Source organism: Natrix helvetica (genome assembly GCF_964273705.1).
Source record: "Natrix helvetica genome assembly, chromosome: 2".
NCBI classification, from domain to species: domain Eukaryota; kingdom Metazoa; phylum Chordata; class Lepidosauria; order Squamata; family Natricidae; genus Natrix; species Natrix helvetica.
Window position 1 is genome coordinate 123891465 of NC_138552.1, and position 25319 is coordinate 123916783.

Consider the following 25319-nt stretch of genomic DNA (forward strand, 5'->3'; position numbering starts at 1 on the left):
CAGTTAACAAATGAAAATTTTATTTCCATTTTAAAGTACTGTTATAAAATTTTGTTCCTTTTCCAGATGCCATAGCATGGTACTTCCTTCTCTAGCCATTCTCACATCTAAAACGTTATAAGGAGCATCTCTACCTTGCAGCAGGAAAGGACAGCTACTGACTATGATACCTAAATGCAAAATGTTAAAACCCATTAAGAAGTTGAGCTTTGGGAAAGAGGTTAAAAATTATAGAGTGGCCAAAAAGTCAGGCAGAACTGGGGGAAGGAGCTTGCTTAACCTATAAAACTAAGATCTAGATTGGACAGCAGAGGGAGTGTCATAGCTATCCATAGGTAAAGCACCTTTTTGAACAGGAACCTGCCTAGGTGACACTGTTAAGGATTTGTTCCTAGGTCAGCAAAATAGAGCAGTGGTTTACTTAGCATATAAATCACACAATTATCTAACAATCAGCAATCTTGAATATGATAAACATCAAGTCTATTAAGTACTCATAAATTTTGACTGATTCAAAAATGTGTATTTAATAGATTTTATGTCCTTCTTTTTATTCTTTCTACTCTGTGGGTATTAACTAAGCAACATGAAGATCCTGTATATATTCCAGAAAATAATTATATCTATTAATAGAATAGACCAATAACAAGTATATATTTATATGCTACTTTTAACAAACATATTGCAAATTCATAATGACACCTATTGGATTCATAATTATGTTTGTTTGCATATTATTTCTCTCTAAATATAAAATTATTATATGTACAATGACATATTTTTTCTAATCTGCATGTTTTCCATGTACTGACTGACAAGCTAAGTGTTCAGTATAAATATCTATTACGAAATAGCAGATACCACAGAAATATAATAAAGAGTATACATTGCTGAAGTACATTTGCATGACATGATGCTATTCTTGAAACCAGGATAATGTAATCACTTATGGTTGCATGTTAAAAATGGACTTCTAAGACCATGAAATAATTTGAATTGATAATAAGCATAGTTTCTACCTCAAGGAGCCAAGAGAAAACAAATCCATCAGCAGACTTTGCTGAAAACAAACTTAAAGATCAACTTCCAAAAGAAAACCAAAATCCAACCTGGTTCTAATCCAAACTTAAAAAGTTAATACAACCAAATTATTACCACAATGGCAATAAACATTCAATTATATTGTCTACAACTTCTTCACTGAGATTGCATCATTTCCATTGACCAAAATTTTACACTAGTAATTTTTTAACTTTATCCTATCTCAAAAATCTGCAATTATATTTTAGAAAGGTATCAGATTAAAAACAGATTCTGAAATATTGTAACAATTATATGTTTAACTATGTTAGTATAGAAACTTACAGTTATTGGGGAGGGAATGCAGCAAACTCAATATTTTGAACTGACAAATCTTTTAAACATGTTTTAAATTTTATTTGGCTCTATGTTTTCTTAAGAAAAAATATCTTCTTTTTAAATGTTTTATATCTGAATGACAATTTATTATGTATTTAGTTAATTCTGGTAATTTATGCTCATGCTGAATATTTTCCATTTTCTTATTATGCCTTAGATCTAAATCAACAGATATAAATAAATTATATGTGTGCACACATACATGAATGCAAGAAAGAGGCAGTCAGCAACCACTAGAGCAGGGGTGTCAAACATCACATGCTGGCCCCACCCCCACCCGGTGTAGTGAAGGGGGGGAAGTCATGATACGTCATGTGATGCCGCCATGATGATGAAATTTTGACACCCCTGCACTAGAGTATATTTCTTATATAGAAAATAAAAAAACGTATACAGTACACTCAGAGAACATAATATATGAATCCTGAAAAGAAAATTAGATGCAATACTTGGATCAATATCTATTTCTCTGATAAAAATATGCAGTTTGATTTGGGATTAAATAGTACCTATACTTATGCTTATATTGAATCGATGACCAATTTTCCTAACATGCCAACAATGCATTTCATAACAAGATCAACCTGTGACTCATTAGCAGTGATTGGTTGACTACTAGGATTTTGAAAAAGCCTTTTGGTTTTGCTTCCTGTCTGAGAATGCAAAAATTTGGGATTTGCCAGGCATTTTTCAAGCCACAATAGTTGTCTGCTGGGCCGCATTCAAGTTCTGAAGGTATGTCAAATATAAATATGCAGGTATATCTATTGTGTAATAACATGCATCATAATTTTAGCGGTATTATACATAGAATTAAGTCTCTTTGTTTTCAGTCGGCATTCTTCCAAGTTTTAAGATATCTTGTAAACACCCAGTTTTCATTCACAGCATAAGAGTGTGAATGATCTTATTCAGGATTAATAGTGGAACTTTAATGTCAGTTTAGAAACTTGGGAGACCCAGAGTTCTAGTCCTGCCTTAGGCAAAAGCCACTGAGTAACCTTGGAGTAGTCACTTTTTCTCAACCCTAGAAAGAAAGCAATAGCAAATCACTTCTGAAAAGCTTTGCCAAGAAAACTGCAAGAGATTTCTCCAGGCACTCTGCAAGAATCTGATGATTGAATGGAAGGAAAACCCCTAGGGAGGCATTGTGCTAAAAATGCATTTTGATAATTTAGATTAATTAGCTTGGAAAAGTAGTTTCCAAAACTATATACTTTCAAATAAACATTTTAGCAAATTTGGTACAATCATTTCAAAGTCCAGATGATTCTGAGATATGTTCTGAGGATGTAATATTCAAGTACTACTATTTCCTTCATTCCACTAAGATGTGACCTAAAGCTTTGTAGAAGAAGATCAGTAGAAGTGGGTCAAGTTGTCATTCAGAAAAGATTGCCTAATTTACACATATTCCCATTGAGGAAACTCTCAGATCTTTAGAAAATGGTTGTAAACCATAGTTTCATTATATACTTTCCATTTATATCTTGCCTGAGCATTGTACCACCTTTAAAAATTGCACTTAATCATCCCTATACTAATAAGAAAGGAAGTTCCCTCCACATCTACTAAACTGAACAGTTGAGAACTTATTAAGATAAGAAAGTTTTGGTATGATTCGTCCTATCATTACAGAGAAGTACTGTAAAACTAGCCTGGACGCAGTGGAATGTTGTAACCTGACTGCAGATAATTTTATTGAAAGATGTACTTCTATTATATTATAAAGTGATGTATTTCTTTTCTACAAGTAAAACACATTCAGTGCCTAATAGTGCATTGCATTCAGTCTGCTCATATCCTTCCTATCTGATTGCCTCTTCCACTGAATTTTCAGCACTGGACATTTTAAAATCTCACAAAAACACAGTCGGAACTAAAATAAAAACTTTGGAATACAGTGGAAATCATCACTATCCCAGAAAGCCAATGAATTCTTATTCAACAGAGAATAAGAATTCTTTACAATACAAATTGCTCTCCTTTGCCAAGTAGCATGACCTCTGTCATCTAATCTGGGTGGGATTTATTTACTGCTACTATTCAGCTAGCCTGAATTGATAGTGAATTCCTAGGATTATGTTTTGAATACCATTCAGATAAACAACTATTGTTTACAAGATTTTAATGTACTGCTATTGATCTAGAATAAAATAAAATGTAGTATGCTGCTAACCCAAGCCTAGCAGATTTTCTACACACACAAAAATGAACAAGATACAGTATACTGTATTAGTACATTGCAAAACTTGTAAAGCATTAATTTTGTGATGAAATGAAACAATCATCACTTGAAGTCAAGAAACTTATTCTCATTTTTAATATAGTGTTATTAAATAAATAAGCCTCGTAAAAAATAAAACCGACTAAGAATAAACAACTTATTCATAGCTAAGCATGTGCAGGTATACTAGTATACTAAAAGTTGCACCTTTTGGCATTTAAATAATTCATAAACCTTTTACAAAATCCTTCATCGAAACCTCTGGATGTGTTGTCATGGTTTATGAGTTGGCTTACAAGATAGGAAAACAAGACTAAGAATTGATGAGCAATTTTCACCTTGAAGTGATATGTAAAGTGGGTTCAATATTAATCAACATTGGAGAGATTCCTTAAAAAATGATCTACATCAATGGCCAAAATTGTAAATGAATCAATAGTATGATCAAGATTGTCAATGGTAAGCTGCAAATAAAGTATTATTTAATGTAAGCAAGTGGAAAATAATGTATATGAATTCTAAAAATTCAAACTTTACACATACATTAGTAGTATAGATTCCCTTCCTGGCTTGTCAGGAAGGGAATCTTAAAATGAAAAGCTCCATGATACATTAGCCTGGTTTGTGACTCTGCTAAAAAGATATATTCCATGTCTGGAGTCCTTAGGATAGGAATTGCTGGAAAATGTGCAGAAAAAGGACTGCCAAAGCAGCTAAGGATCTAGAGTAGTTTCTTGGAATATTTTTTTTAAGTTTATGTGAAAATAGGTAAGGGAAGATTTGATAGAAGGATATGAATATAGTATAGAAAATAGGGATAGAAATGTTTTTTTCTTCCTTTCTCAATGTTAAACCTCAGGGATATCCTCTGTGATTAGATAAACAGTATATAAACAGATATACTTCAGCAATTTAGGGAGTTTTACAAGGGGACTGATGAACCGGTCTTTTAATTATCACCAGTTTGGATGACTGTAAACTATCTTTTAGAGCATACTCAAAAGTTTCTAAGACACAAAAGTGGAAGAGGACAACTATACCTACATCTGGTTAGTCACTATGTGACATAATAGTGGAGTAGAAGAGTTGTTGGCCTTATCCAGTAAAACTGTTACATTCTTAAATAAATAAGAAATGCACAGAACAGACATGTAGTAGCAGAATGCAAGCAACATTTTAATACTCTGGAAGCTGGTTAAACTGAAACTTACTCTAGATGATAGTGGAATGTTTTTGGTCCAGAGATGTACAGATTCTAAAAGGACTTCAATCTGCTTTAAATGGGGAGGTGATCTCCTGGAGGAATCAGGTTCATGATTTAAAGATGCCCCAATGATGTTGTGTACACACTTACAGATCACACTGTGTACTTGCAAGGGCTATATCATTTTTCATTTTGAATTCTAATTAGAATTCAAGGCATTAGTGATGCAAAGGCTTAGAATTCTTTGAAGATCAAAATCTGATGGAGAAGCACTTCTCCTCATTTCAACAGTGGTTGAGTAGTGTATGAGAAAAGACTTTCCGGGTGACCTCACCTTCACAGTGGAAAATGTTATCCTGAGAAGATATAAATTTACATCCTTTTAATAACTCCTTTTCCCTTTTTATATTTTGATGTATTTATTATTGAGTTGTTTACTACAGGAGAAATGTAGAAATATTGGAACTGCGCCATATAAATCTATATCTCTATAATCTCTACCTCTATCTCTCTACATACATACACACAAACAAACAAACAGAGACACACATTTTTAAAAATCAGACGTCCAGGTTATGGTAACCCTAGTTAAAACTTTTGTGCTCACTACAGAATGCCATGATGTAGAGTTGTAGGGGAATAATGATGGGAAAACCAGGAATGCAGATTCCACCCCTGACATTCTAAATGAATGCCCTACAAATAAGTAATATATGAATAGGCTACAGTGAAAGTTGATTGCCTGGGCTCCAAATAGCCTTCACAATTCTTCAAGAAAATATGTTTTCAGAACTTCAATTGATTAGATCTGCAAACAGATACAAGTTACACAAAAGGTAACTTTCAGATAGTTCTAAAACCTATTTTTCATAAGTAAGCTGTATAGTGGAAATAATGTAGTTTGGCTCTATTCAATAAGCTGCTTATAATTAAATGGAAGACAGTGAAATTATTATTTATCTGCATATTAATTTTAAACAACTACTTATTAAATTTATCTCCTTTTTTAATGAACCATCATTTTTTTTAGAATTTCCTTCCTTCTGTACATAATATTTTAAACAATGAAATCCATTTTAGCTTGCAAACTAATGAAATGTCTATAACTTTAAGAGCTGGCTGATTCATAATTGTGATTTATAATTGGACATTGGAATAATTTCACTTATTTATTAAATTTATATGCTACCTATCTTACTATGCAAAGTGACTCTTGGCACTGTACATAGGATATATGTGTTAAAGTAATATTTGAGGGAAATTACTATGCTATGCAAGTCATCTTAAATAAAGATACCCCACTGGACTAGTCAAATATATTTTATGAATACATGAACATTATCCCAAGGATGAACATTTTTTTTAGATTTTAATATCATGTCTTTTAATTTTTATTTCAAATTGGAAAGAATAATCTAAAAGGTCCCAGTAATCAATGTTACAGAAATAAAAACTATCCCTGGGTAATTTACATTTGTTTATGCTTTTATTTGGCAACATTCTTCTCCAGTTTGAAGCAACAGAAGACCTACAATCAGTGATTACCATGGTCTGTACAAGCCCATGGCTCTGTCTCTTACCTGTAATCTGACTCTGTCCTTGTGGATTAAAAGGGCTTGGTGCAGAGTTCAAGGGGGGCCGTGGGCTCTGAGTCGGTACCCCTACTCTCATACTGGAATGAGGAATGCGCCCTAAATCACTGAGACGTTCTGAGAACAAACTAGGTTTAGAGTCATCAAGCTTCTGTCTGTGCCCTGGAAACAGCAAATCATAAAATAAAAGGGTGGTTAGCATGACAAATACTATTAAAGTGCTTTATTTATTATTGTGAGACCAAAGAAAATTTAGATGCAATCTGCAGCTGGTGCAGGGACCAAAGTATGGACTATTTCACCCACTATAGCATTGGTACAAGGAAGGCACTTGTATTGCTATGCAGGCATAGAACAAATCACCGCAGTCTTTATAGCAATTTATATCAGAGCAATACAATTGATTGTTTAAAAGCAGGAATTTCATAATATAAAGCTTTTCTTCAACGATTATGTCCTGACTGTCAAGCATCCATAGAAAGCACAGGCTAATAGTGATGCCTCGGAAAAAATCTGTCACTTATTATAGTCAGAGGCATCTGGGGGGCGGAGGTGCTGTGGAGTCAAAATATCAACATGGAGGCTCTATCTGCATGATTAAACTCATGTTCCTTTTTCTATTTGCATATTACATTGCACAGAGGTAAGAAAAGCACGATGCTTTGATTGGATAGTCACGGTTGCCATCTTGACTTTTTAAAATCTCATCTATGGATTGTCCTCAATACAGCTGTTAGTTTTCATATGATCTCTCAGTCTCATTTTGACTTTTAGTTTTCTGCTGTTGATTCTCATCTTTTCTGTTTCTATGTTCATGTAAATAAATCAGTCACTGACAGTTCAAAATTAATTTAATGGGAGTCTTATTCCAAATTACTGTATGTAAGACTCCAGGTTTATCTCTTTTATCCACTACTACATAGCAAGATACATTTAATATTTCCCTCTTAGAATTCATTGGCCTCACCACCTGTACTGAGATTTCCCATATGGTAAACTGAGCTGAGAAAAATGCAGCTGATTCATTTCAACCAGACTATTTTTTATTCTCCCCTGGATGTGTTAAAATAACATTTAGCTTTTATTTTTGTTTTGGAATAGTTGTTAAACACCATAGTAATGCATCAGATTTAAGAAGTGTCAAATCAGATGTTCAACATGTTATCATTTATCCTCAACTGGTGCAGGTATTCGCTTATTAAGGATTATTGCCAATTAGGAACCAGTATTGTTACATTCTTAATCAACTTTGAGTTGTCCCTCTTCCCTTCCACACCATTTTTTTCTTTCTGACAGAAATCCAACCATTTGTAAATATTCATCATATTTAATTGTAACTCGGTTTTGGGGTGGGAATGAGGAAGTTTGCCTCTTCAGTTTGTTTTTTAATTGTATTTTGGCAAACATCAGGTTGCTCTTTGTGCTCCTTCATAAAAAAAATTATTTTGCTGCATTTTAATTTGCACTTGCAACTTGAAATCACTTTTAGCAAGACTTCATTGAACCATAGGTCTACCAAGTTCTCAATGGCCTTGATTCTCCCCACATGTACCTGAATGAAGTATGATTTTTCCATAGAGATTTTAATTTTATTTCCTGAATCATCAATTAAGCAATCCTGCAAAAACAGCTAGTCCTTGATTACCGACTACTTGTTCAGCAATTGTTCAAGTTATGACAATACTGAAAAAAAGAGATTGACGACTAGTCCTTGAATTTGAGGCCATTGCACATCCCCCACAATCACATGACTGCAATTCGGGTGCTTGGCAACCAGCACACATTTATGATGGACGCATCATTCTGAGGTCACATAATCCACCATTTGAGACCTTCACAGCCAGCAGTCAATGAGGAAACTGGTAGGTAGTCACAAGTTGCCGTCACATAACATTGTGCTCAATGGCTGTGGGTGATTTGTTTCATGACCACAGTCAGTATTGATATTGTAAGTCTGGATAAACAATTGCATTGCTTATAGCAACTGAGTTGCCAGTCAGAATTATGGCCAGTAACTGCGGATTACCTGTACTACAATATTAGCAACAGTTTCCAACAAGACTGCTAGTGCTACTTTTATGAAAAATTACTAATTTTTAAATACTTTTTAAAAATGCATTACCAATAGTAAAACTACTATAAATCCATTAACGAATGTAATCAAGCATGAGTAATGCTAACTATAATTTTCTGCAATTTCAAGCACTTCTCTTAGGTGATATCTTGCTAAGAAACAAGATAACAACGTAATAAGCATCAAAGATGGAGAATGTCTAGTTCAACGAACATCTCACCTGGATACTAACCCCAAAACTTTTTTGCAATTGTTGAATAGTCCTTTAAAATACTGTCTGGAATTTAATTAATTAAACATTGTTCAAATTCAAATGTCTATCCTATGTAAAAGTGTTAATACCACTTTATAATGCCTTGGTAAGACCACACTTAAAATACTGCATCCAGTTTTGGTCATCACGATGTAAAAAAGAGACTCTAGAAAGAATGCAGAGAACAAAGATATTTAGGGGACCAGAGGCTAAAACATATAAAGAACAGTTGCTGGAATTGGGTGTTTCTAGTTTAATGAAAAGAAGGACTAGGGGTGACATGATAGCAGTGTTCTGATATCTCAGGGGTTGCCACAAATAAGAGGGAGTCAAGCTATTCTCTAAAGCACCTGAGGGCAGGACAAGAAGCAATGGATGGAAACTAATCAAGGAGAGAAGCAATCTAGAACTATGGAGAAATTTCCTGACAGGACTATTAATTAGTGGCACAACTTGCTTCCAGAAGTTGCGGGTGCTCTGCAGTTTTTAGGAAGAGATTGGACAACTATTTCTCTGAAATGGTATAGGGTTTCCTGCTTGAACAAGTGGTTGGACTAGAAATCCTCCAAGGTCCCTTCCAGTTCTATTATTCTAATTCTGATTTAGCTTCTCAGCAATCTTCCTGTCCCGTTGCAACATATGACTTTGTGGACTAAAGACAGATCAGATTAGGACATATTCCAGTGGGAAATATTTGAGAAGTCATTTATAAAAAATAGGAGGGCATAAATAAGCAAGACCATTTTGAAGGCATAATGCTCCTGCATTATATGGCAATGTATGGCAAAAGTACTGATCTGTGCAATTTGTACAAGTGTTGTCTTTTTTCTTGGGACCACTACCTGTATCATGTAATACCAAAATCCATAATAAATGTACTGATGCCTGCAATTAGATATATCCTCTGAATTGCATTGACTCAATATTAAAACTATTGTTTACAGTTTATTCTATGTGAGATAATGTATTTTCAGAGTATCAGTTGCTTATATTAAGAGATAGAATTGAATCAAATATTTTAGGAAACGTTTTCATGCAGAAAAATTAAGGTAGGCAATTAATACAGGTTGGTATTAGAAGAGGCTTTCCAAATAAATCAAAATAACTTATTTCCCCCTGAAATGCATATAGAGAGCCCTCAACCTCTGACCTGTCACTTAGCTGTTTGAAATTATGTCAGATTTTTTTTAAAAAGTTACTTAAGACCCATCCTTGACGTTTTGACTGCTACATAGCTATCAGATTGCATTTCAGGCATTTGGCAATTGGCTTCCATTTACAACCAATTCAAGCCACGTAGAGTCACGTGATTACATTTTGTGATTATTATTATACTTTATTCATTAAACATGAAACTCAGTCAACATTCAAAAATGCATCACAAATACCATCGACTGGTGCTAATGGTTGATAGGGGTTGCTGCCAGCGTCCTAGGTATCAACCAAATACCTTCTTGAAATATACAATGTTCCGAGTAGCGCAGTTTTTTGCAGTTCCACAGGTGTTATTGCAGGAAGCTGCAATTTGTTGATGCATCTTATAAAATTCTTGGACATGGTACCAAGTGCCCCAATGACAATGGGTATCACTGTTACATGTTTCATCCATAATTGGTAGTTTCGATGGCCAGGTTGCGTTATTTCATGATTTTCCCCCCAGTTGTTCTTGTTAGCCTTTTTTCAGGAAAAAACATGCATTGGATAAGTTGCATTCTGACTTATGATCATGTGATTCCTTAATGAGTATCGCAAAACTGGTCTTTAAATCAAGCACAATCGTGCATAGGACTAAACTCCAGGCTTCGTTCTGATCATTAAGTCAAGGACTACCTATATATAATGATTTATATAAAACTAAGTAGAGCAAATGGTGAAAAGGTAGAATTATATAGTTAGCGGAGTTTTAATGAAATAATAGAAGTTTGATTAATTTGATTAATTTAATCTGAACCCTAATTTAATTATGTTACATATTTTATATCGATACAATGATTATTGCTCTTTTGGGCCAGTCTCTCTCAGTTCAACTCTCCTCACAGAGTTGTTGTTATGGGGAAATAAAAGGCGGAAGGAGTATTAGCTATGTTTGTTGCCTTGAGTTATTAACAAAAACAATTCAAATGGGCCTAAAAGAAATACTAAGTTTATTTGCAGTTATAATCTCTTCAATTTAAAGATGTTATTAAATAAAATGCTAATTAATATTAAATGCATTAATATAATTTATATTATAAAGTTACATTCTATTTTTTATCTGTCTCTCTCTTGTACAACAGAATAAATCCATAGTAAAGCAATGTTAAGAATGCAGAATATTTTCTCAAATAGACAGATAATTAAAAAAAAACTTTTAAAAAGATAGTCTGTAAAGTGGCAGACAAGGAGGAAAACATAATTAAATTAGGGATGACAATGACACCCACAAAGCTAGAGGGGAGGATTTTTTTTTTTGCGTGTGATAATGTCTTCCTGTATAATACACATGCTAAACACATGGTTCAAATCTAATTTAGCAACAGTTAGAGGGACGGACGAAAAGATGCAATGGCAGAGTAAGCTTGCTGAGTTACTATTTTCTAAGTGTAAAAAACTGCACAGTGTGATGAGGATAAGACTTAGGATATATTTTATTAAGGAAACTTTGGAGGTGATAGATTCATAATAGGGTAAGCAATTAGGATTTACATCAGAAAATACAAATGTTTTATCTGAAAAAGCTTTAGGGGGAGCCCTCACAATTTTGCCAGCAGGAGACAGAGTAGTCTGCACTTCTAGAAAATAGGAAATTATCATAAGTCATATGGTATTTCAGTTGTCTGCAGGATGCTTCACCCATTGCTTGGGAGTTACATGGCTAGAAATATTTCCATAGTTCTATGTCTTCAGGATTTGTTTATTTTATTCATTATTACATTTATATATCACCCATTTCATTATGGCAGTGAGTGAGCAACTTACAAAATGATAAAAAGTTAATGCAAAATGATTAGAATTAGGAAAAATTAAGTAAAACAAAAATTAAAAACCAAGAGAGCAGGAGACAGGAGTGAGGATCTTTGCTCTACCAGGAGTGTCAAACTGGAGGCCAGTGGGATGTGTCGCATGCAGGCCACACCCACCCCAGCTCCATGAATGGGAAAAATGTCGTAAATCCTCACGTGACAGCAACATGACACTGCAAGTTTGACACCCGCACTCTAGTCTGTCAGCCACCCCCAGCATAGAATGCCCCATCAGCATATTAGGATGTTATATATTTTTATATTAGGATTATTATGTTACGTATAGGATTAAAGCTTTTCCACATAACAATTTGCAGAAATCCCAAATATTTTTATGGTCAACTATAGCATACCCCTCATTCCATTTGTTACACATAGTGAAGATTTTCTTTTTTACAGTTGTAAGTTCTTTAAAACTTAAATGTGTCCAGCATTGCAATGTGCAACTAAAAATCCTGTGGTGCTGGCTGTTTTAGATTTTGCAAGAGTGAAGAACTTCAAGATGCTAAGATATAGGCAATTTGCTTAATTACAGAAACCTTTTTCTATCTGTGCTTCTCAAATGAGGAATTGCATGTAATGGCAAAGAAATCACACAAATGTAAGGAAAAGCAATGTAAGAATACTGGATTAGTAAATTATTTATATAGAACAATAAATAAATGTTCCAAAGGATAGTGTTCTTATTTGCCAGAAGAATTTCTAGAGAGGGACCTGATAGTTGATCCAATTGGCTGATCATTTCTGCTCTTGACTTCCACTGCCTCCTCGAAAAATTTGCAATCCGTTCTTGTCACCCAACTGCATTGTGATCCATCAAGAGGGGGGCAGAGAACCTTCCTTCCTTCCCTCCTCCTTCCCTCTCAGCCAGCCAGCCAGCCAGCCAGCCAGCCAGCCAGCCAGCCAGCCAGCCAGCCAGCCAGCCAGCCAGCCAGCCAGCCAGCCAGCCAGCCAGCCAGCCACACTTTTCTGTTTAGGGACTAAACTAAAACAGGGAACCTAAAATTAATTTCATCCAATTTGCATTGAGGGCCGCATAAGGGTTGTGTTTGACCTTGAGGGGCTGGAGTGGATTTGGCCAGGGTGGATGTGGCCAACTCAATGTCACTCATGTTGCGGGCGCCTGTGTGGCCTGAGCATTCAGCCAGTGAAAATGGGCTTTCTGAGCTCCATTTTTGGCTGCAATGGCCTCCTGCAACCCTCTGCCAGTGAAAACGGAGCTCAGGAGAGAGAGTGCCCACTCAAGCTCCATTTTTACTGGCAGAGGCACCATGGGCTGGTCCTTCGCTATTTCCAGGGTGGACCCATGGGCCAGATCTAAGCACCCCGTGGGCCGAATCCAGCCCCCGGGCCTTGAGTTTGACACCCCTGATCTATTGGATTATGCAGGGAAGCCAAATCTGATTCTGTTTTCTGACCAAAATAAAAAGCTCCATATAAAATGGTCTTCTGCTCAGATTAAGAAGAAAATTACTTTATGCAACTGATGAAAAAGGAACAGCAATCTTATACACATGCCCCATTAGATTTGGCTGACATTTTTAGAGTGTGTGTGTGTGTGTTATAAATGCAACTTGTCCTACGCACACAGCAGTGACGTGCAGTCAGGTGAGGCAAGTGAGGCACAGCCTCACCACTCTCATCATGAAAAAAAAAGTAAAAGGAAAAAGCTGAGCTAGTTGCTGCCTCACCATGGATGACTCTGCTTAACCTCACTGGTGCTCTCCCTCCCCAAGTGTAGTGACTTCCTCCCCAGGCCCCCATTCATTTCTCTCTCTCACACACACAGCTGGATAAAACTATATAAAAATCTAGCCCAGCTTCATTCATTACAAGTTTGAAAAGGCAATGTGGCTCCACCTGCAATCAAACTACACTTGGGGAGGGAGAGCACAAGTGAGCACTGAGGAGACCACAGGAGGAGGCAGGAAGCCAGGCAAAGAGCCATGCTGTAGTACACACACTTCCCCCCAGCCTCTTTCTTTTGGAAGGCTCAGCTTGCCTCTCCTCTCACCCCAGCCTGCCAGCAGGAGGTGGTGGGTGGGCTTTATTGTGTTCCAGGCATTTCCCACCCAGACAGCAGGCTGCATTTGCAATGGTGGAGGTGTTTGGGAAAGGCAGCAGGGGAATGGGGTGGTGGTGGCAGAGGAGCTGCTTTCAAGCCACTGGAAAAGATATCCAATCCAACTTTTGTGTGTGTGTGGGTTTGTTTGAGAGTGAGTGAGAGAGGGAAGGGTTAGGAGAGATAGTCCAATCCAACTTCTGTGTGTGTGTGTGTGTGTGTGTGTGTTTGAGGAGGGGAAGGAGAAGAAAAAGAAAAAGAAAGAAGGAGCAAAGGAGAAAAACATGCTGTCGCTTTAAATTGGAACTGAGCATGCCTGGCTGTGGAATTCTGGGAGTTGAAGTCCACAAGTCTAAAAATATTTGAAACCCAGCACTGTGTCAGTGCCTCACCAGTCATAAACCTCACCGCACGTCACTGGCACACAGAGACACACACAGAGTAGGACAAGTCATGCATTTATAATGCATATTAAGACATATGAATGCCATATTATAATGTCTAATAACATATATTAAGAATAATCTACAATGAACTTATTTCTGAGAAAGTCACAAGATTAAACTACTTATTATAATGTATTTTTAAAAGGATTCTGCCCACTGTGTAAAGTAAGTAAGTAAGAATTAAGGCTGGATTCTTTGCAACAGTGGCTCTGTTTCAATAGAGTAAAGTTATTTCTGTTGCATCACTACAATTTATCTTTTAATTTAAATTTCAGGCAATATGTTGATAGCATTCAGCTCCAAAACAGCCAACTAGCTTTATTCTGAAAGGGAAAATAAGAGTGTCATAAATCATCTACAAGGAGTAAATTTATGCTTCTACAACAGGATTTGAGAAAGAAGTCAGGAAAAACCCAACTCCGCACTAAAATTTTATATATTAATATAAATGTTTAATTGTAAAAATAAGTGCTGCTCTCTTGGTTGGCTTTCATATTCAATCCTCCAGCTGCATTGTACAATCCAAGGTTGTTTTTATTTTAAAAGCAACAAAACTTAGCCAAACCATTTTTATCCCAGAAAACGGAAATCTTGGAGTCCTTCCAGTCTGTTGGATAGACGTAATTATGAGAAGAAATATATAATCTACCCAAGAGACATAATTACATAATTAAGCCCTAGGCTCTACACAAGAAAAGTTCTTATAATTCTCCAAACAAGGTGCTATACAGACTTTATAACTGTTACTCACATGCTGAAATGAGAGCAAGGCTGCTTATTTCTTTTAAATAGCTTTAGGCACTTTTTTGAATAAGAAATGGAATCATTCTAGTAGCAGAGGTAAGACACCTTTGTTTTTTTTTAAAAAAAAACACAGGTAAAGAAAAGTGGGAATGCAAGAAAAAAAGCAGCCATTTCTAGTTCAAGAACCTCAATTTTTTGTCCCATTGCCTGTCACCACTTTAAGCCATCCAGCACAAGATTGCTAATTTCCTAATTTCCAAACTTCACAGTTTTCTCTTTCCTATGATGGTAGCTTTTTATAACATTGTCCATAGTATTTTTCTGGATCATGTAACAGGCCCGGTCTTTATAAGCATTGCTTCTGTGGTGCCCTTGGTCTTGGTTGTCAAGTTAGATTTTAACAGGGTAGACAAACTGAAATGAGACCAAAGGGTTCTTAATTAGCAGAAGAACAGATTAGAATTCAGCCTGTTCTAGATGCAGTTGTATTCTCCTAAAACAACAAGCAAATACGTCTGGACGTTTCCTTGAACTTCAATCTGTTTCTTAATTCCTCAAGGAGCAGCAGAGAGCTGGATTGCACAATAATGCCTATTACATAAATCATGTCTGTTCCTGATTCAGTTGGATCTGCCAATTACCTATGCCTTGTTGAAATAATGGAAGATTGATTGACTGCCACAATGAACTCACTGTGAAATTGCCCTGAAGAGAGTCTGGAAGCTTCAATGATGCAAAATAGAGTGACTGCTAGCTTAATATTGGACCATGCAGAAAAATGCCCAATGGTTGCCAACTGTTTTCTAGGCACAATCTAATACAGCATTCAAAACTGTATGTATAAAAAATGCCTTCAGGCCTAACTGTTTGAAGGACCATATTTATCATGTTGAACTTGCCATGGCAGTAAGATTAGCTGGAAAGGTCTACTTAAATATGTCTGTTATAGAAGCCAACTTAATTACTTGGGAAGTTGCTTTCTCCTGCACTGTTCCCATGAACACATTCTGCTTGAAACTACTTTCTCTGCATTTTAAATGAAGTTTTACCTCTTTAACTAGAGTTTCTGTATGTTTTTTCTTTGGTTTTTTCCCCTTTGTATCTATTTATATCATAGCTGTTTTCATCCCTCTGCATAGAGCAAAAGTAGTATATATCTAAAATAAATAAGATAATAACTGTGTCATGGCTTTCAATCTAGCTAGAACGACAGTTTTACAGTTAGCAATGCTTCCTACTGTTCACATTGTCAAATATTAGAGGCAGATGGTAGAAATAGCACTCATAATTATTTGCACCTGTGAAGTTGCTAGAATAACGCTGTTAACCTGTAGGTTAGATACACAGAATATGCTGTTTAGTACTTTTACTTCCAATCCATTAGATCAATCTATGTCGAGTTTGGCATGTTGCAAGCCTAAGGGACCTAGTACGTAATTAAATCTGACAGGTGAAAAAGTATCTAAGGAGAAGCAGCAATGGAAAGATAAAGAAAATATAGTTTGGTGAAAATGTTTCACCAGTTAGATACCAAAGTCTCCTCCTCTTTCTTTACAGTAACTATTTTGCTTATTTTGTTTGGGCAATCTTTAGGTAAATTATTCCCGTTCTGTCTGAATGTATTCCTGGACCAACCTTATGTGCCTTCCCTAATTCAGTATCCTTTGTAAAACATTTTCAACAATGTTCAAGAGTTGGGGGCCTAATAAAGACAAGTAGTTCTGGTGGTGTTGGGAGCCAGTTAACTCCTTACTGTGTTATCCTCAGTTTATGGTGGACCTGTATGCAATGTTTTTTCTGCTGCTTCTGGAAGACTACAGACAGCCATCTAATAAGGCCTTTGAGATGGAACAATGGAAGAAGGGAACAGATTTAACATATGTATCACTATTTCTCACTTATTTAATCATGTCCAACCTTTTCCTGAAAACCTCCAGCGATGAAGCATCCACAACTCCAAGAGGCAAACTGTTCCAGTGGTTAATTGCTCTGTCAGGAAATTTCTTCTTAGCTTCAGGTTGGATCTCTCTTTAACAAGCTTCTATCCATTGCTTCTTATTCTTCCCTCAGGTGCCTTGGAGAGTAACTCAACCCCTCTTCTCTGTCAGCCCCTCAAGTACTGGAAGACAGGCATCATGTAACTCCTTATCCTTTCTCTTCATGAGGCTATATCTACTTTCCCTGTTCATGATATGATTTAGCTTCAAGTCCCCCTTATCACCTTTGTTGCTCCTTCTAGGTCTGTCGGAGATGGGTTGCTCCTGGTTTGGCCAAACCAGTAGTGGTATTTTGGTCTGGGTCGCAGAACTGGCAGCAACCCTGGTTGGCCACGCCCCTGAACCAGTTCCCCGGTCGCCACTGCCGTTGCCGGCATGTTGTTTAGTAGTGCATATGCTTGGGTAGTTCATTTTAAATTGTTCTGTGCATGCACGAAGAACAATTTACATTGAACTGCTCAAAGCGCGTGCGAAGCAAACCGGTAGTAAAACCGGGAGCAACCCACTTCTTGTCTCAGTATCTTTTTTGTAACACGATGAGCATAACTGGATGCAGTATTCCACGTGTGCCCTTACTAGTTCAGTGTAAAGCAGTGTTACCACTTCTTGTAATTTTTTTTCCAATTTTATTAACAAACATAAAATACACACACATAAAACTTAGACGTACAACACATTTACACAATGCAATACAAACAGGAGCTTCCTGTTCTTTCTAATAGCAGTTATCAATCGATGCGCTCATCTTATATTATTTCCCATTCAATTGTATTTCATTTGAGTTTCACCATTCTTAACTTTCTTATTTTACTCATAACTATTATTTTTGAGTTTTGTTACATTCCTTCATTGATTCTTGTTTCTTTCCTCCAACCACCTCTACCATTTATCCTATACCTGGTGATTCTTCTTTTCCCTGAATTTCTTTAGTTAGTTTGTCCATTTCAGCGCAGTCCATAACCTTTCTTATTATTTCATCTTCACTTGGATTTAGTTTGTTTTTCCATTTCTGGGCAAAAGCAATCCTTGCCGCCGTAATTATATGTAGTATTAAATACTGGATTTCTTTTTTGTATTTCGCAGACATTATTCCTAATAAAAAAATTTCAGGTTTCCATTCTATTTTAACCCCCGTTATTGCCTCCAGCCAATTTTTGATCTTTTTCCAAAATTTTTTAGCCTCCTCACAGGTCCACCATAAATGGTAATACATTCTGTGTATCAATTCGCATTTCCAACATTTTGGGAAGGTATTTGTTGATATTTTAGCTAACCTTGTTGGTGCCAGGTGCCATCTATAAAACATTTTGTATTGGTTTTCCTTATATGCAACTGAGAGTGTCATTTTTAAGTTTGTTCCCCAAAATTTTTCCCATTTGTCTAATTCAATATTATATCCAAAGTTCTGTGCCCATTTTATCATTTGTTCTTTCACAATTTCCTCTTCCATTTTATACTTCAGGAGAAATTTATATATTCTCCCTATCATCTTTCTATCTGAACTTTGAATAATTTTATCCAATTCGTGTGGTTCTGTTTCGATGTCATATAATTTGATATATTTATTGTATTTAGTTTTGATTTGAAGGTAACTTTCAACTTTCATGTTCTGTTCTGCCAATTCTTCAATTATTTTTAAGTTTCCCTGTCTATCAATTAAATCTCTATATCTTAGCATTTTGTTCAAATCTATAATCAGATCTATTACAAATCTTCTTGTAATTTTCATGTTATTCCTCTATTGATGCAGCCTAGACTGTATTGGCTTTTTTGGCAGCTGCAAGACACAGATGGCTCATACTTAGGATACCTAGATTCTTCTTAGTTATTATTGTGAAGATTTTGAGTACTGGGCCTAAGACAACCTTGAGAACCTTAGTACATGCTTCTCTCCATGTAGATGTAGTTCCATTAAGGACTACATACTAAGTACAATTGGTCAGCCAATTACAAATCCATCTGGTAGTGGTAGTGTTTATCCAACATTGCACCAAGAACTAGGCTATGGTCTACATTGCCAAATAGTTTACTGAAGTCCAAGTAAACTATATCTACAGCATTTCCTTAATCCAATAAATTTAGACATTTCATCAAAAAGGACAAAAGGGTTTATTTGGCATGTTCTGTTTTTAACAAACCCATCCTAGGTGCTCACAAATCTGCTGCTTTATTATTTTTTCTAGGATTTTGATATCAAACTGATTGGTCTGTAGTTTTCTGGTTCTACTTTTTCCCTTTTTTAAGAATTGGAACCACATCAGCTTTTTTCCAATCCTTGGGCAATTCCCCCATGCTCCAGGTCTTTGAAAAATTCTGTTCAGTGGTTCCAAGATCACATGTGCCAACTCATTCAATATCCTGGGAGGTAAACCATCTGGCCCCTGTTGATTTGAATTCATCTAAAGTGAAAGGTGCCTTCTTACTAATCTCTTGCCTATTTCAACCTGCTTTCCTATTCTGTCCCCCCCAGTGCTGTTTTTGAGAAGTTGCATTATTTTTTCCTTTTGTGTAAAAACATACAAAAAAAGGAATTAAACAGTTCCACTTTCTCCCTGCTGCTCTTCACCTTCTTACCATCTTTTCCCATTACTGGATCTGTCATTTCTTTGACTTTCTTCTTAGATAGATAGATAGATAGATAGATAGATAGATAGATAGATAGATAGATAGATAGATAGATCTATCTATCTATCTATCTATCATCTATCTATCTATCTATCTATCTATCTATCTATATCTATATATATATCTATATATATATCTATATATATATATCTATATCTATCTATCTATCTATCTATCTATCTATCTATCTATCTATATATATATATATATATATATATATATATATAATCTATATCCTATCTATCTATCTATCTATCTATCTATATATATATATATATATAATCTATATCCTATCTATCTATCTATATATATATATATATATTATTTTTGTTATTTTTGACATTCATTGCAAGTCTTTGTTCATTCTGAGCCCTAGCTTTCCTATCCATGCAGATTTGGGTTATTTGCTGGTATTCTGTTTTGGTTATGTGTCCCTCTTTCCATTTTTTATACTTGTGCTTTTTCTCCCTCGGTTTGTCAGAAAGCCCTTTATGCAGCCGTACTGGTCTCCCCTGGAGTCTCTTATTTTTCTTTCTATGTAGCAAAGTGAAGCCATGATCTACACATACTGTGCTCTAAATGAGAATTTATAGAACTACAGGCCCCTTATGAATGTCCTTCCTCTCAAAGGAGAAAGTTAAATGGTTGGTTGTAAGCGGCAGCACTTTTTTCAGTTGTGAGTTTTCAATCTAACTTTTTAATTAAAGTAGACCAGATATTAATGAAGGGGAGGATCAACAAGATCTCAACGCTGAGGGGAAATAGTTTAGAGCCATGATTTCTTTTCACATTGATAGGGCTGCTTCAGCCCACATGAGAAAATGCCAGATTACCATGGTGATGACCATTGTTAGAATGCAAATAATTTTTAAAGTAATCTGTTGTGTGATCCCATGTCTCTGGCATGCCATAATGCCTTTGACTTGTATAAATCTAAGCAGACATATTCTGACTTGATAAACCTATCAGGGTCATAAAGTTAGAGAATGAGAGACTTCCTCTCAAAAAGACACTCCTGAAGCCTAGTCCAACTCCATTAAAGACCTGGAAGGGGGAGGGGAAGTGTCCCTATCTAGAAGAGGGAGGGAGGGGTATAGGCAAGGGAAAAGCTCTTGCTTGAACTGGAATACTTCCAAGTCCTGGCAGAACAAGACTTTTTTCTTAACACTTGTGAAACCTGATCACTTTGAAGGAATGAAGAGAGAGAGAAATATAAACACAACCATTATAATAGCTTTAAAGTGCTTATTTTTAATCTAGTCTGAGATCCCTCCAATTGTATGCTGCTTTGGAACCATTTTGCTTGTCAAACATCAATAAGGTGCTTTTTAATTTATTTCCAAAACCAAGGCTGAACATTGTGGTTAAAGTGGAGCTCAGGCATAGAAGAAACAACAGTTAAGCAATAAGGAATAGATAGATATGTGTTTATGTACTGCCTCTTTCAACAAGCAGCTTTCTTGAATTAAAAGACCATTGTGCTTGTACCCATGAAACAGGTTTTAAGAAGATTACTTAAGCTCTCTTAAACAAGGTTGAAAGAATACACTAATCACTAATAAAATTCATCTGTCTAAATAAAGTTGGAAACAAAAAGATGCTTTTTCTTTGTACTTTGCTGTGCGTTGGAATAATATGCTCTTGTGGGGAAAAAAATCCTGTCCTTTTTCATAAGAGATACATCCTTCAGTAATCAGGGTCTCTAGAGCAGAACAGCAGTTCATCCATATAATCATGTAGGTTAATGCTCTTGCACAATCTACTACAGGTTTTATAGACACATAATTGCCGTATCCACCCAAGTGTAATAAATGGAGTCTACTATGTTAATCCCTGCATTCCTATTGTTTGTAAACACCAAATGAGGGAGAGACTCATAGCCTATGTACCCTTCCTTCCTTTCCAAGGAGTTCGGTTACTGAGGCACCGAGATGCAAAGCCTATACATTCCAATGACATTCCAGCCCAGAGATATGAATGCCAACTAATATGAAAAATGTCAAATTATTGTGATATTGAGACACCTGAAACCAACATATGGCATATGAATTCAAAGGATCTCAAACAATTCCTTAGGTATATAAGGAGATAAAGACAGAAAAAGGAAGGAAGGAAGGATTTTTCTTCTTTATTTCATTTTTATAAACTGCAGCATAAATCAAACAGATAATTATTTGTTCTTAGGCAGACCTTTAGTAAATAAGAAGAATTAAACATTTTTAAGGCGTTGTCCTATTAACATTATCTTAAAATGTGAATTTTAAAGGTTGGCTGTTTGGTTTAAATAGTATTAAATGTTAGTGGCAGCTCCACAGGGTTTAGACTGTCTAGCCTATACTATCTAGTCAGTTTGATGGATGCCTTTCTTTCTATAAAAATTGTAGAATATTACAATATTCTTTAATCTATATAATTTTTGCATAATTATAGTGATTAGTGATTATTAGTGATTTCGTCAGAAAAATTTATTCTTAATACATTTCTTGCTTTTGCATTTCCCAAACCCTGATTAAGAAACTAAAATATGCTGAAAGTTATTTTAATTTTTAATGCATTTATTTAGTTTGTCACTCATGTACAAGATAACCGGAATAAGAATAAACATGAATAAGATCACAGGAAATAGATACAAATCAATGGGGACAGTAGGACAGGGACGTTAGGCACGCTGGCATGCTTATGCATGCCCCTACTGACCTCTTAGGAATGGGGTGAGGTCAACAGTAGACAGTCTAAGGTTAAAGTTATGAGGGTTTGGGGAAGAAACCACAGAGTCAGGTAGTGCATTCCAGGCATTGGCCACTCTGTTGCTGAAGTTGCATTTTCTGCAATTGAGTTTGGAGCGGTTTACCTTGAGTTTGTATCTATTGTGTGCTCGTGTATTATTGCGGTTGAAGCTGAAGTAGTCATTGACAAGTAGGACATTGTAGCAGATAATTTTGTGTACTCCACTTAGGTCACACCATAGGCGGCGTAGTTCTAAGTTGTCCAAGCCCAAAATTTCGAGCCTGGTGGCATAAGGTAGACTGTTGTGAGTAGAGGAGTGGAGTATTCTTCTAGTGAAATACCTCTGGACTCGCTCAGTTGTGTTCATGTTCGATATACTGTACATTGCAGATTCCAGACAGACAAGCTGTATTCGAGAATTGGTTTAGCAAACGTTTTGTATGCCCTCTTTTGCAGTACAATATTACTGGAGAAGGAATACTTCCTAGTATTCCTGCATTCTGGACACAGAATTCACTCATTGGTTGGTGTAATAAACAAAGCATATGTCAGTGAAGCTCCTTTGCCCTATTATATCACTTCTGAGATTCTATACCCTCTAAGGCCAATTATTATTTCAAATGTTCCTCTCTTGTAAGTATCCTCTTTTCTGACTGACTTCTTGGGCTGTAGCATCATTATATGAAATAATTTTAAGGTTTAACAAGAATGTTGCAAATTGCTCTGATTAGTTTTATTCTGTTACTTTCTTAAGATGAAATAGGGTTTCTCCTGCTGAATGGAGATCTGCTCCCACAGCTTTTTTGCTTCTTCCAGATCACTGATTCCATTTTGCCATTTCAATTTATAAAAGATACAAAACTCAAAGCTTTTAACAATAATAAACTATACAATTAAGGGAAGATCATATTTTGGCTGCATTTGAATTATTTTTTCAGTGAGAGATAAGAGATGTGATCAAAAATTTAGCAATTAATTGCTAGTACTTGTTCATCTATACATATAAGGATGTGACCATTCTATTTTGAATATCTACAATAACTTACCATTAAAAGAATAATTCTGTACTAAGAATAAATTCTACAAATTAAATATATGCTAGCCTCTAATTTGGTATGGACCATAAAATGGTTGAACAGATCTACATGTAGTTAGGGCTGGGATAGGAGTGCCTATACACAGACACACATGCTTTGAGAGTAAAATGAGTTTGACTTCAACAGCTACATTGTGTATTTTCTACAAATTATTTGCTTCTTTCTCTTTCCGAGAAAATTACAGAGCAATCCTTGGAGCAACCTGTCATATTTTTTGATACCTAACAGATTTCAATTTGCATGTCTATAGCCTAATTCCATCATCCATTTAAGGGTACAATCTAGTATAGAAAAAGTCTGAATATGAGCTATGCTTTTACAACCTAGCCTGGTCAAGAGTGCTGGAAAACTGGAAAGCTGTACGCTCTTTTATAAAAGTTCACCTAAAAGAATGCAGTGAGTAATGTCGATCCTCTGTTTCAAAAATGGATTATTCCAAAAGAATGATCAATTGAAGCAACAGTTAGACTAGTTCATCCAAAATCAAATCAATTCAGTTCATAATCTCCCAAGACCCTCAGAAGTTGTAAATAATATAGGGAAAAGTTATTACATCAAAGTGTAGTCTTTAGGATACTCTGGCTTCAAGCCACTTAAAACAGAGAGGGGCAACTCATGGGTCGCCTCATCTTTCATTCTTCTTTATGACATTTTTAAGATCAAACTTTTGCCACTGAAACTTGGTATCAGATGGCAGAAAAATTGTATACGGTTGACTGCTAAATGATAACAGGGCATAAATGAGAAAAATGTAAAGCCTCCTATATACTTAATTTTGATATTAAAAAGAGAGTGCATATACAATAATGAAGATGGTTCTGAATTTCCAATCTGATGAGAACCCTTAACTGACAGCAGTATTAAAAACAGGTTCATCTTTGCTTTTTATTTCACTGGATGGTTACCATCCAATAGAGAAGACAGAGATGAAATTAAGAAGAAAGGAAGAAAGGATATTGATAGAGAGGGAAAGAAAGGAAAATGGTTAGACTCATTTATGGTTCTGGTTTATGACACTTAATACAAGTGAAAACAATGAGGATCCACTGTGACTAGGATGCTTTGGTTCTAGGTATCTATATAGGAATATTTTCAAAATGCTATAGATTGTCAAAATAATTTCCCAATTGCTATAAAAGTTATCTCACACACAATTACAGTTTTATCATAATTAGTACAACAAAAGGAAATTGATTATTTGTAATCTATGAATTTTCTAAGACAAATACCATATATAATAACATTAATTGCTTTCCTGAATCAACTGCTTCTCAATACAATGAAAATAATTATATAGACAATTTTATAACTCCTTTCATTGGAATGAGTCTCTCATGCTCGTGTATAACTTTGTAGAAAAAATCAGCTGTTTTTATATAAAAGTAATGATTGTTATTGGGTGAATTTCACAGAAAATGCATATATCATAGTGTTTAAAGTATGACTTTAATCAAGCAAAGAGAGAACAAACTCTACAAATGCAACATTTACAATGGAAAATAAACACACTCAGAATGAAACCCTGAAGATCAATCTGACGTATTGGCTATGTGCTTTAGAAGCTGGCTCTTTATCTCTTCAGAATATGTTTAATAATTGACTCTATTGGTTAAGCGTCAGATGTTAAATTGAAGTCCTGATTTTTTAATCCAACTAAGGAAAACCGTCAGTACGAGAGAAAAAACCTTCAATAAAGTCATTGGCTGGGTTGAAGCTTCACATTGTTCCATAATTTTTTAAAGTATGGTTTTAAATAAGCCACAATTGTTGGGTTCATATTATGTACTAAGCCACTAATCATGGTTTTACAAATAACAACACCAGAGGTCGCAAAACATCAAAAGCAAAAA

At 35.5% G+C, this 25319-nt stretch overlaps 1 protein-coding gene across 4 annotated transcripts in view; it reads right to left on the minus strand.

Moving 5' to 3' along the window:
• The window catches only part of RUNX2 (RUNX family transcription factor 2), a 241195-nt gene that overhangs the window by 95611 nt on the left and 120265 nt on the right, over positions 1–25319 (minus strand). For 3 of the 4 annotated variants that reach the window (XR_014174649.1, XM_081944429.1, XM_081944431.1), the window contains exon 6: positions 6431–6604. The exons of the other annotated variant lie outside the window; for it this stretch is intronic. Coding sequence is in view for 2 of the 3 variants with exons in the window: in XM_081944429.1 (XP_081800555.1) it covers positions 6431–6604 (174 nt within the window). In the remaining variant the exon portion in view is untranslated. The remainder of the gene's footprint in view (positions 1–6430; positions 6605–25319) is intronic. 4 annotated transcript variants of the gene reach the window in all.